This window comes from Diadema antillarum, unplaced genomic scaffold (genome assembly GCF_040938485.1).
Source record: "Diadema antillarum isolate AM-2024a unplaced genomic scaffold, OU_Dant_1.0 scf00000180, whole genome shotgun sequence".
Taxonomy (NCBI): Eukaryota; Metazoa; Echinodermata; class Echinoidea; order Diadematoida; family Diadematidae; genus Diadema; species Diadema antillarum.
This window is the reverse complement of record NW_027271069.1, coordinates 3,193,516-3,205,730: the sequence shown is the minus strand read 5'-3', so window position 1 is coordinate 3,205,730 and position 12,215 is coordinate 3,193,516. Positions and strand designations below refer to the sequence as shown.

General features: G+C 39.1%; 1 protein-coding gene across 1 annotated transcript in view; it reads left to right on the top strand.

Moving 5' to 3' along the window:
- Positions 1 to 12,215, top strand: part of LOC139723033 (uncharacterized) — a 138,350-nt gene that overhangs the window by 24,502 nt on the left and 101,633 nt on the right. Inside the window, exons 14-27 of the mRNA XM_071634309.1 lie at positions 511 to 756; positions 1,125 to 1,370; positions 1,786 to 2,031; positions 2,863 to 3,111; positions 3,674 to 3,913; positions 4,591 to 4,836; positions 5,494 to 5,739; positions 6,144 to 6,389; positions 7,249 to 7,494; positions 7,990 to 8,238; positions 9,582 to 9,821; positions 9,971 to 10,225; positions 10,486 to 10,731; positions 11,241 to 11,486. Of these exons, the coding sequence (XP_071490410.1) occupies positions 511 to 756; positions 1,125 to 1,370; positions 1,786 to 2,031; positions 2,863 to 3,111; positions 3,674 to 3,913; positions 4,591 to 4,836; positions 5,494 to 5,739; positions 6,144 to 6,389; positions 7,249 to 7,494; positions 7,990 to 8,238; positions 9,582 to 9,821; positions 9,971 to 10,225; positions 10,486 to 10,731; positions 11,241 to 11,486 (3,447 nt within the window). The remainder of the gene's footprint in view (positions 1 to 510; positions 757 to 1,124; positions 1,371 to 1,785; positions 2,032 to 2,862; positions 3,112 to 3,673; positions 3,914 to 4,590; positions 4,837 to 5,493; positions 5,740 to 6,143; positions 6,390 to 7,248; positions 7,495 to 7,989; positions 8,239 to 9,581; positions 9,822 to 9,970; positions 10,226 to 10,485; positions 10,732 to 11,240; positions 11,487 to 12,215) is intronic.

Genomic DNA, 12,215 nt, shown 5'->3' with positions numbered 1-12,215 from the left:
CAGTATTGGTGGAGATGAGAATTGGACTTATAACTTTTTGCAAGATACCAAGAAAACACTTATGAAATAGTACAGAGCATACTATTTTAAGAAGAATTCAAAGTTTATTTGATGAAAATCAGGTTTGGAATGACTGAAACATCCAAAACAAAGTAAAACAAAGTGGTCATAATAAAAGGTGGGTCCCACACTTTATTAGAATCGCTCTGTTTCGGATGTCTCGGTCATTTCAAAAGCAATTTTCATCAAATAAATGTTGAATTCCTCATGGAATTACATGCTCTTTCACATTCCATAAGAGGTTTCTCATTATCTAACCAAAAAATGTTAGAACCCTGAAATTATTGTGTAGGTCGTAATCAAAACTATACAATCCCTTTAAGCTACAGTAACTGCTCTTCTTGTATAAGGTATATGATTCTTTTGTAGGTAGCAGTTTTTCAGTCTGTCTTATTAAGTTTCAGTCTTTAAACATTGACTGAGAATATTCAATGTACATCTTGTTTTTAGACAATGAGAGTCCCAACATCACTGGCTGTCCCAGTGACCAATCCCTAAACACAAGTGCTGGTAATGCCACAGCAGTGGCAACATGGATGCCTCCCTCAGCAACGGATAACTCCAACACCTCTGTCACCTTAACAACGACTCACAACCCAGGCGACAGCTTCCCAATTGGAACCACCAATGTGACTTACACTGCCGGTGATTCAGATGGAAATAATGCCACTTGCGTCTTTACCATAACTGTGTCAGGTAAGACCACCTTAAGCTCCTCTAGGCAGAACTTCGTTGTCATGGTAGTTGTAATAAAAATACATCAATCTGCCATTGCAAATCAATATCAGATGAAGGGACTGCATTATGCATATCAGGATCATTGCTTTATGTTTCTGTCATTAACTAGTTTTGGACAACGTTTTCAAAATTCTTATATATCTATGGACCGATTCAGATGTTGGTGAGTAATAAAAATAATTGCCAGTCAAAAATAATTAGATACATGCATGTAACCCTGGATGAAGCGTTTGAATTCAGAGTTTGGGAAATAAGAATGCAGTCTTCAAAAATAGAACTGATAGCTTGTAATAAACTTTAAAGAAGAAATGCTTATTTGTCTACAGATGTTGAGGATCCAACCATCAGTAGTTGCCCCAATGACACAGTGGTCAACACAGATGCTGGGAACTCTACGGCGGTGGTGAACTGGACACCTCCCATGGCCTCTGATAACTCTGGCTCTGTGACACTGAATTCAACTGATAATCCTGGGGACAGTTTCTCCATTGGCACGACTACAGTTACATACACAGCGACTGATGGTTCATTGAACTCTGTGTCAACGTGTGAATTTAATATCACAGTCATAGGTGAGGAATACAGTAAGAGAGATAGATTTCAGATAAATATTTCCACCTGGCAAAAATGCATGGTCATCTATATATACATGTATTTTTTTCTGTATATGCATATTTTTAATAACAAATTTATTGTGACTCTCAAAGATGGATTCCAAGTTTGTGGAATGTTATCGTAGGTCCTATTATGTATTAAATAATCTGTGTATATTATGTTTTCTATGTCATATTTTGATATACATCTGTATGAATTATATGATTTCCTTGGGACATTGCAATATGATTTCTGTGTACACCACATGTAAAAGCATTTAGTTATACAAGTTATTTATAGTTATTTATATTTTCTATATCAAATATCTTATATGCTACGATAAGATGTTGTGTGATTTCCATGAAAGTAAGTGATATCTTTTGATTTTGATAGATAATGAGGACCCAGTCATCAATGGCTGTCCCAATGACACTTCAGTCAACACTGGAACTGGAAATGCCACAGTGACGGTCACATGGACCCCTCCCACAGCCTCAGACAACTCTGGTTCAGCCACACTGTCATCCACTCACAACCCTGGTGATGACTTTCCAATAGGAAGCACCACTGTGACCTACAATGCTTCTGATGCCTCATCAAATTCTGTGTCCACTTGTTCCTTTGTTGTCAATGTAACAGGTGAGAAATACAATGTATCTCATAACAGTGAACCCCTCTTTAACCTGTTGAGGACGGTTTGAATTTGGTACAACACGCATTCCCTGTAGACACCTGCCCGAGTATACTCGGGACTTGTCCTCAATGGGTTAATGGATTTCTTGTAAAATTTACATTATTAGCAAAGTCCCATTTCCTCTTGTTTCTTTAACATACCAGTACCTCTCAAGATCACATGATTGTATACAACACCTAAAAAGAATATAGCTATCCGATTGGTCGATTGCCCATCAGTGACATTTAGTTCAAAGTTCCATCGCACCCTATGGCTGTCAGCTGTGCAATTTTATTTGAGCAAAAATGGATTGCGCATCGACTGTGACTGTGACTATGCGGCTACTCATTCATCTTACATGGAAAATAGTCACCATTTCTGTGTTAAATTCAAGAATCTGTGTTCACCACATCTGTTGACATTTGAGGTGTATAAAACAAATAGTGTATGGTCTTTACTCATGCAATGGGACATGATTTCGCACTCTTGACCATTCACTACTTGAATACCGTTACATCACACCTTAAAAGTGCTTAGTGTATTAAAATGTTGAACATTGTGAATTTCCTTTGGTATTCTATCTAGATATGGATGAGATGGAATGAAGTCAGTGACAGGCAGGGAAGAATGAAGGAACTTATTGAATTGGGCAAATTCTCAAATATCTTTCACAGACCCTTTTAAGGCTGGTGCATTTGTTGTATGTTTTCCAGTGCTTCCTAGTAGGACATTGTCAGTGTGTACAATGCACATGTGTATCACCTAATTCAAAATGTTACCTTTTTGTTATTTACCAGATAATGAGAACCCTGTCTTTGCAAGCTGTCCTTCCGACATCCTTACAAACACCACCACTGGACTGCTTGTAGCAGATGTGACATGGACTGTCCCCAATGCCACAGACAACTCAGGATCAGTAACAGTGAATCAGACTGCTGGACTGTCTCCTGGAAGTAACTTCACACTTGGTTCTACACTGGTGACTTACACTGTCACTGATCCTTCAGGGAACAGTGCCTCCTGTTCTTTCTATGTCAATGTTACCGGTGAGTTGTTGGCTCTGAGAGAAATTGAAGATGACTCGGTTTGTATGAAGTAACCTTCATTCAGATCAGTGTTGGCTTTAATAGCTAGCATAAACCTGTGAAGTGTTATCCGATGTAGAAAGCAAAACCTTGTTTATTGGAATAAAGGCAAAGATAAGAAATGCATGTATACATGTATATGGATCTTGCTAATAATTGTCACGATCGGTTTCAATGCTAGTACTCACAAGTGAGTTAGGTCACATTGAAATAACAGAATCCTGTCGATATGTTTCTCATATTAATCAAATATTTCTGGGGTATTTTGTCAGGTAAATCTAAGTGCTTGAGAATAATAGTAATTGCAGAATGTTTGCAGTCATGTATTATGTATTATGTTAAACTCGTGACCTGCTATCGGTGGTTTTGAAGACATTCATAATACACGTGTACAGAGCAAAGGGTGATTCATATCTCACCTTTAGTAGGATGTAGGATAAATTTGCATGATTAAGTAACTTAATATCAGAACTTTCCATGTGATAAGTTCTATACATGGCTACTTTCCAATTCTTTAATGCAGATATGCAAGATCCCATGTTCACATCATGTCCGAGTAACCAAACAGTTGGGACTGACTACAGGTTGAACTCAACCACAGTCAACTGGACAGAGCCAGTGGTCAGTGACAATGATATGTATACCGTCACTTCTGACTACTCGTCTGGTTCAGTGTTCTATGTTGGATCCACGCTGGTGACCTACACGGCTGTTGACTCTTCTAGCAACACTGAAACATGCACTTTCACAATAACTGTCGAAGGTAAGTTGAGAATTATAGGAATAGGTTGTGAGGATTGAAGAAAATGAAATTATTGTATTAATAAATTGACATTCTGTGTCATGCTGTAATTGTCATATGTAAATTTGATGCATTCTTAGATTCTCTTAACTTTTGCTTCTTTTTTACAGACCAAGAGGCCCCATACTTTAATGGTACCTGCCCATCTTCCAGAACTGCCCAGACAGCACCATTACGAAATTACCGAACTCGTACATGGCCAGCGCCTACAGTATTAGACAATGTGGATGAGTCTCAAGACATCAATATCACTTCATCTCATTCTTCTGGTGATCAGTTCTATGTAGGAACAACAACTGTTTTTATCAATGCCACTGACCAGGCAGGCAATGTGGCTGTGTGTAGCTTCACTATAACAATTAGAGGTAAGATATGCTTTGTTTTTTGTATGTATGTTTGTTTGTTTTTTGCATAACTTTTTTTTTCTGAAAAATTAATGGCCTTTAAGGGTTCATTCACTGTGGAGAAGATAGATGCTCTGACTGTGATGTATGTTAATTGTTTTTCTTATTCGCTGCTTTCATCATACACAATATTTGATGCTGCTTGTCTGAGGAATAGGTTCTCGTTTGAGTTAACATTTTGAAAGTGGGTTGATTTGAGGTAAAAGATCATGAATATTGTGTTGTCATTTGCAGATCTAACTGAACCAGTTGTGAGTGGTTGTCCATCCAACATCACCATCATGACTGATGCCGGTCAGTCGTATGCCACAGTCAACTGGACTGAGCCTGTCTTCGATGATGCTGTTGATGGTGTGGTCAACTCTACATCAACACACTCACCCCTTGACCAGTTCAACATTGGGTCTACAAATGTCACCTATTCAGCTAGTGATGATGCTGGAAACACAGCTACATGTGTCATCACGGTGATTGTTTATGGTGAGTACCCTTCAGTTATTTATTTTTTTTCTTATACAGAACCACAAAGGAAGCGGTACTTTCTTGTTTTGTAGGCAACCACATGACTGACAGCTCTTCGTCCCCTCCAGAAGACTAGCAATTTCAGATTAAAAACCCTGTCTGGGCCACAACTACTGCATCCTGGTGAATCAAACCATGTACATTGTATTAAACTGATAGTCAGTTGTCTCATCCTCTAATGGGTAACTTGTGACATCTCCTCTGGTATCAGGTATGGATGATTGTTATGCCTCCACCACGAAGTGGTGCCGGAGGCATTATGTTTTCGGGTTGTCCGTCCATCCGTATGTCCGTCCGTCCGTCCGCACGTCCGACCGTTCGTCCGCTTTCGCTTATGCGATAACTTTAGTAATATTCACTGGAATTTTACCAAACTTGGTCCAAGTATGAAGTATGATGAGGCAATTATTTGATTAGATTTTGGTCGAATTCAGTTAAGAACAAAGAGCAGATGATTCTGCAACCTGACTTTTTACTGTGTTGTAACCGGAATTTCGTTATAACCGTGTTTGTTAGAATGGGAGTGCACTGTAGCAGACTTTCAGTCAGTCCTAGTGAACATGTTCCAGTCTCCAAGTGTTGGCTGAAAATATTCAATGTACATCTTGTTTTTAGACAATGAGAGTCCCAACATCACTGGCTGTCCCAGTGACCAGTCCTTAAACACAAGTGCTGGTAATGCCACTGCAGTGGCAACATGGATGCCTCCCTCAGCAACGGATAACTCCAACACCTCTGTCACCTTAACAACGACTCACAACCCAGGCGACAGCTTCCCGATTGGTACCACCAATGTGACTTACACTGCCGGTGATTCAGATGGAAATAATGCCACTTGCGTCTTTACCATAACTGTGTCAGGTAAGACCACCTCTCAACTGTAGCTTCTTTGGGCAGAACTTTCCTGTCATATTAATGGTAATGAAAACACATCAATGTACCAATTCAAATCAATATCAGATTAAGGAACTGCTTTATCGATAGCACTATCATTGCTTTGTGTCATAAATGTTTCTGTCGGTAACCAGTAAATAAACAAACAAACAAACAAAAACATTTTTCACAATTTTGTTCGTCCCTGGGCTCATTCAGATGTTGGGTAAGTATTAGAAATCATTGCCTGTCAAAAATAAGTACACGTAGATATGAAACCGTACAATGAAGCATTCATATTTGGAGTTGGGGAAAATAAACGCATAATCTACAAAATGGAACTGATAGCATATTAACAAATGTCTTTAAAAAAAATGCTTATTTGTCTACAGATGTTGAGGATCCAACCATCAGTAGTTGCCCCAATGACACAGTGGTCAACACAGATGCTGGGAACTCTACAGCAGTGGTGAACTGGACGCCTCCCATGGCCTCTGATAACTCTGGCTCTGTGACACTGAATTCAACTGATAACCCAGGGGACAGTTTCTCCATTGGCACGACTACAGTTACATACACAGCGACTGATGGTTCATTGAACTCGGTGTCAACGTGTGAATTTAATATCACAGTCATAGGTGAGGAATACAGTAAGAGATAGTGATTCAATTAACTATGACCTCCTGACCAAGATGCCCAGTTAAATGCATGTCTATTTATAAATCTGTTGTGATTCTCAAAGATGAATTCCACATTTCTGCTATGTTTTATCTCCTACATTTGAATGGGATTTATGAGAAATTTAATCAGTATAATTTGCTTATAATGACTTGAGACTTTAAACTTTTTCTTGCTCTCTCTTGTCAATGTCCAACAGGACAAATAGGCACCACACATGCATTTCTTCTTTCCCCCTCATGTTACCATGCTCTCTTTGTAAATACCCCCCCCCCCCCAACTCCTATCAAGTATAATTTAAACTATTTGGAAGCATATAGATTGTGTGCACGGGGGTTGCAACGATTTTCAAGCTTTAAGCTTATGTTGCAATTCCTTTACGTGTTCGTTACCTTGAATAATGTAGCTCTCTTAGTGGAATTGTATACTATCCTGTAACTGCTTCTTATCAATGTATACTTATTGTATATATTCTGTCTTGGCTATATGAGATGTACTTGCATGCATTTGTATGCATTCCTATTTTGTGAACACGCATGAAATCTTGAATAAATCTCTTAATCTATCTCTACTGCAATGTACATATTTGTACTGATACCCTGTGTACATATACACTGTTTGTTATGTCATATTTGAAAGTGGTTAACTTGATTTCCTCAGAGCATTGCAGTGTTTTGTTTTGGCAGTACAATTGTGGGAACAATTTAGGCATACAAGTTGGAATGTGATATTTTCTAAATGAAATTGTTAATATGCTGCAATAAGTTATCACATGATTTCCATGAAAGTAAGTGATACTGTATCTTTTGGTTTTGATAGACAATGAGGACCCAGTCATCAATGGCTGTCCCAATGACACTTCAGTCAACACTGGAACTGGAAATGCCACAGCAACGGTCACATGGACCCCTCCCACAGCCTCAGACAACTCTGGTTCAGCCACACTGTCATCCACTCACAACCCTGGTGATGACTTTCCAATAGGAAGCACCACTGTGACCTACAATGCTTCTGATGCCTCATCAAATTCTGTGTCCACTTGTTCCTTTGTTGTCAATGTGACAGGTGAGAAATATGTTATGCAAATAATTAATTGTATTGTAATGGATTCCTTGCGTAATATCCACTTTCAGCACTGTCTTGTTTCCTCTATTTAATGTATGTGCCAGTGCATAACAATGTGGTACGATTCTATCAAATTAATCACATCTTAATAAAGCTTGATGGGCTTTTGTTGAGCATTTTGAATTACTATTGGTATCTTGATGCGCTTTGCCAATTACAGTGCACGTATCTTATCCATATGTTTATTACTTTATTAATTATAATCACACATATTGATTAACTACAGCTGTACACTATAGAAAGAAACAGGAAAACATGAATGGAATAATTCAGTGGTTCAAATTTTTTCAAGCAACTTTTCCATTCACTCAATAGTCTTGTGTGTTTTCTAGCTATGCTTGTACAAGCTTCCAAGCAATAGGTGCACAACATTTAGGATCCATGTGTGTCACCGTATACTTGTATGAAAATCATTACCTTCATGCGATTCACCAGATGCTGAGAGCCCTGTATTTACGAGCTGCCCTGGGGACATCCTTGCAAACACCACCACCGGATCGCCTGTAGCACATGTGGAATGGACTGTCCCTAATGCCACAGACAACTCAGGATCAGTAACGGTGAATCAGACTGCTGGACTGTCTCCTGGAAGTAACTTCACACTTGGTTCTACACTGGTGACCTACACTGTCACTGATCCTTCAGGGAACAGTGCCTCCTGTTCTTTCTATGTCAATGTTACAGGTGAGTTGTTTGTGTGAGAAAAAAATTCAAGGTGGCATTGTTTGTATGAAGTAGTATTCATTTAGATAGTATGTGTTGTCTTATCTAGCATTAACCTGTTCAGTGTTATCAGATGTACAGTAGATAGCAAAATCTTGTATTTACCAGAGTAGAGATAAAGATGAATATTTCCATGTTATATGTGACCTGCCACGACAAAAGGATCTGAGAGTCGCTGATGGGTGAGCCAAGAAAATGGAGTTTGAAGACAGATCATCAAAATTAGTCAAAACCATTGAATTTCTGTTTTGACATATTGTTCAAAGTCAAATGTTTCGTCTATCGTCAAACGAAATTTCGAAGCTAAATGATCAAAGGAAAGGCAAGAAATATGCATTTTTCTGGGTTGTGATTGTCTGACTTAACAACAGAACATAAACGTACCCAAAGATTTGGATTTAGTGCTGCAGATAGACTCTGCTCTTAGCAATGAGGGAGTGATCTTATTGGTCAGTGCATGGCACCCTTGTGACTGATTGGTCGAGCATAGACCACTGGCACTAAGCTTGGATGAACATCGCGGACGTTGCTACGAGCAGACCTATTGTCAAGCAGTGAACACTATCGTACCTCCCTTTGATCACAATTATAGTGGCGGAAAGACAACTTTGAAGGCAGTTTTCTTGAAACGCTGATTTCCTGGACCACTCGACCTGATCTCATAAAATCATCAATATCTCCACAAACGAATACTTTTATGATTTGTGTATTATGATATTAAAGCCGAAGAGTAATTGATAACATCAAGCCGTTTTAACCTGTTGAGGACAGACTGATTTTACTACAACACGCATTTCCCATAGACCCCTGCCCAAGTATACTCAAGACTCGTCCTCAACAGGTTAAGAAAATTGACCCCCCCTCGACTTACGGATCCTTTTGTTGTAGTGCGTCACATATGAGGATTTTGCTCATCATAACAGATTTCAGTCCTGGTATTTACAATTGAGTTATCACATTGAAATTAAAAGAATATTGTCTGAATATTTCTCATATTAATTAATTGTTTCTAGGGCATTATGCCATCTTTATCTAAGTGCTCATAAATGATAGTTATTGTAGTATGTATAGAATTCTGTATTATGTATGTGAAACTCATGACCTGCTGTTAATGGTTTTGAAAACATTTTGAAATACACATGTACAGAGCAAACAGTGATAAGCTTCCCACTTTATAATGTATTATAATGGTTACAATTCACATCAACAAGTAGCATCAAGATGATCACAAGAGCTTTATATGAGAACTTTCCCTGCTGTTATAAGTATACTTTACTTGGTTACTTCCCGATTCTTTAATGCAGATATGGAAGACCCCATGTTCACCTCATGTCCAAGCAACCAGACAGTTGGGACTGACTTCAGGTTGAACTCAACCACAGTCAACTGGACTGAGCCAGTGGTCAGTGACAATGATAATTATACCGTCACTTCCGACTACTCGTCTGGGTCAGTGTTCTATATTGGATCAACACTGGTGACCTACACGGCTGTCGACTCTTCTGGCAACAGGGAAACCTGCACCTTTACAATTACTGTAGAGGGTAAGTTTAAGACGGAACATTTTATGAGAAATTACAAATGTGAAGTTACTGTATATACACCCTGTAAGGTAGTTTTCAGTGTTGTGCTATGTAAAATTTGATATATTATTTTCTTAAACATTTTCTGATTTTGTGCTTCTTTGTTACAGACCAAGAGGCCCCATACTTTAATGGCACCTGCCCATCTTCCAGAACTGCCCAGACAGCACCATTACGAAATTACCGAACTCGTACATGGCCAGCGCCTACAGTATTGGACAATGTGGATGAGTCTCAAGACATCAATATCACTTCATCTCATTCTTCCGGTGATCAGTTCTATGTAGGAACAACAACTGTTTTTATCAATGCCACTGACCAGGCAGGCAATGTGGCTGTGTGTAGCTTCACTATAAGAATTGTTGGTAAGATATGCCTTGTTCTCTTTTTTGTTGTTGTTGTATGGTTTCTTTTGAAGAGTGAATGGCCTTTAAGGGTTCATTCACTGTGGAGAATATAAATGCTGTGACAGTGATGTTTAGTTATTGTTTATCTTATTCTTTGCTTTCATCATATACAGTATTTGATGCAGCTTGTCTGAGGAATAGGTTCTCGTTTGAGTTAACATTTTGAAAGTGGGTTGATTTGAGGTTGAAGATCATGAATATTGTGTTGTCATTGGCAGATCAAACTGAACCAGTTGTGAGTGGTTGTCCATCCAACATCACCGTCATGACTGATGCTGGCCAGTCGTATGCCACAGTCAACTGGACTGAGCCTGTCTTCAATGATGCTGTTGATGGTGTGGTCAACTCTACATCAACACACTCACCCCTTGACCAGTTCAACATTGGGTCTACAAATGTCACCTATTCAGCTAGTGATGATGCTGGAAACACAGCTACTTGTGTCATCACGGTGATTGTGTATGGTGAGTACCTTTCAGATAAAGATGTTTGTTATATGCTACCACAGGACTGACAGCTTTTGGTCTCCTCCAGAAGACTAGCAATTTCAGATTTAAAAACCCTGTTTAGGGCCACAACTGTTGTAGCCCCGTGACTCAAACCATGTACATTGCAACTAATAGTCTGTGGTCTCATCCTCTAATGGTTAATCTACGACAACACTTCTTCATGTATCAGGTCTAGATGATTCTTTTATATATACAGTGGACTCCCATTATAACAAAGTCCTGGGACTGGCGGTTTTCTTTCGTTATTTTGCAATTTCGTTTTTACCCAACAATCAAACAATAACGAAGAAAGAGTGGATGATTCTGCAGCCTGAAGTTTTACTTTTTTGTAACCAGAATTTTGTTATAGCTGTGTTCGTTGGAATGGGATGGCACTGTAGCAGACTTTCAGTATACTTTGAGTACAAGTATGTTCCAGTCTCCAAGCATTGGCTGAAAATGTGTAGTATTCATCTTGTTTTTAGACAATGAGAGTCCCAACATCACTGGCTGTCCCAGTGACCAGTCCTTAAACACAAGTGCTGGTAATGCCACCGCAGTGGCAACATGGATGCCTCCCTCAGCAACAGACAACTCCAACACCTCTGTCACCTTAACAACGACTCACAACCCAGGCGACAGCTTCCCAATTGGAACCACCAATGTGACTTACACTGCCAGTGATTCAGATGGAAATAATGCCACTTGTGTCTTTACCATAACTGTGTCAGGTAAGACCATATCAAGTTGTAGCCTCTCTTGCTCAGAACTTTACTATCCTAGTAGTGGTAATGAAAACTCATGAATATGTCTTCAAAAATCAATATCAGATGAAGGTACCATTTTTGACCCGCCACGTCAACAGGATCCGAAAGTCACTGACAGCTGAACCGAGAAAATCAAGTTGAAGTTAGATCATCAAAATCATCAAAACCATCAACTTCCTGTTTTTTGCATAATTTTGTAGCCTAACATTTCATCTGTAATCAGACAAGATTTTAAAGCTCAATGATCAAAGGAAAGGTAAGAAATTAGCATTTTTCTGAGTCACGATTTTCTAACTTTCACAAACAGAAACGTGTCTGAAGATTTGGATTTAGTGCTGCAGGTAGACTCTGCCCCTCGCAACGAGGGAGTGATCTTATTGGTCAGTGCGTGGCATCCTGGTTACTAACTGGTTGTGCGTAGACTACTGGCGCTAAGTTGAATGAACATTTTAGAGGTTGCTATGGGGCATACCTGTACCGTCTGTTGTCCAGTGGTGAAAACTGTCTTACCTCCCCTTGATCATGATTGCATTGGAAGGAAAACTTTGAGTTCGGTTTTCTTGAAACGCTGATTTTTTAAGTTCACTTTACATAATCTCATAAAATCATTGATATCTCAGCAACCTAAGTACTTTTATGAGTCGTGTTATGTATAAAATTAAAGCAGAAGAGTAAGGAAATGATGTCATGCCA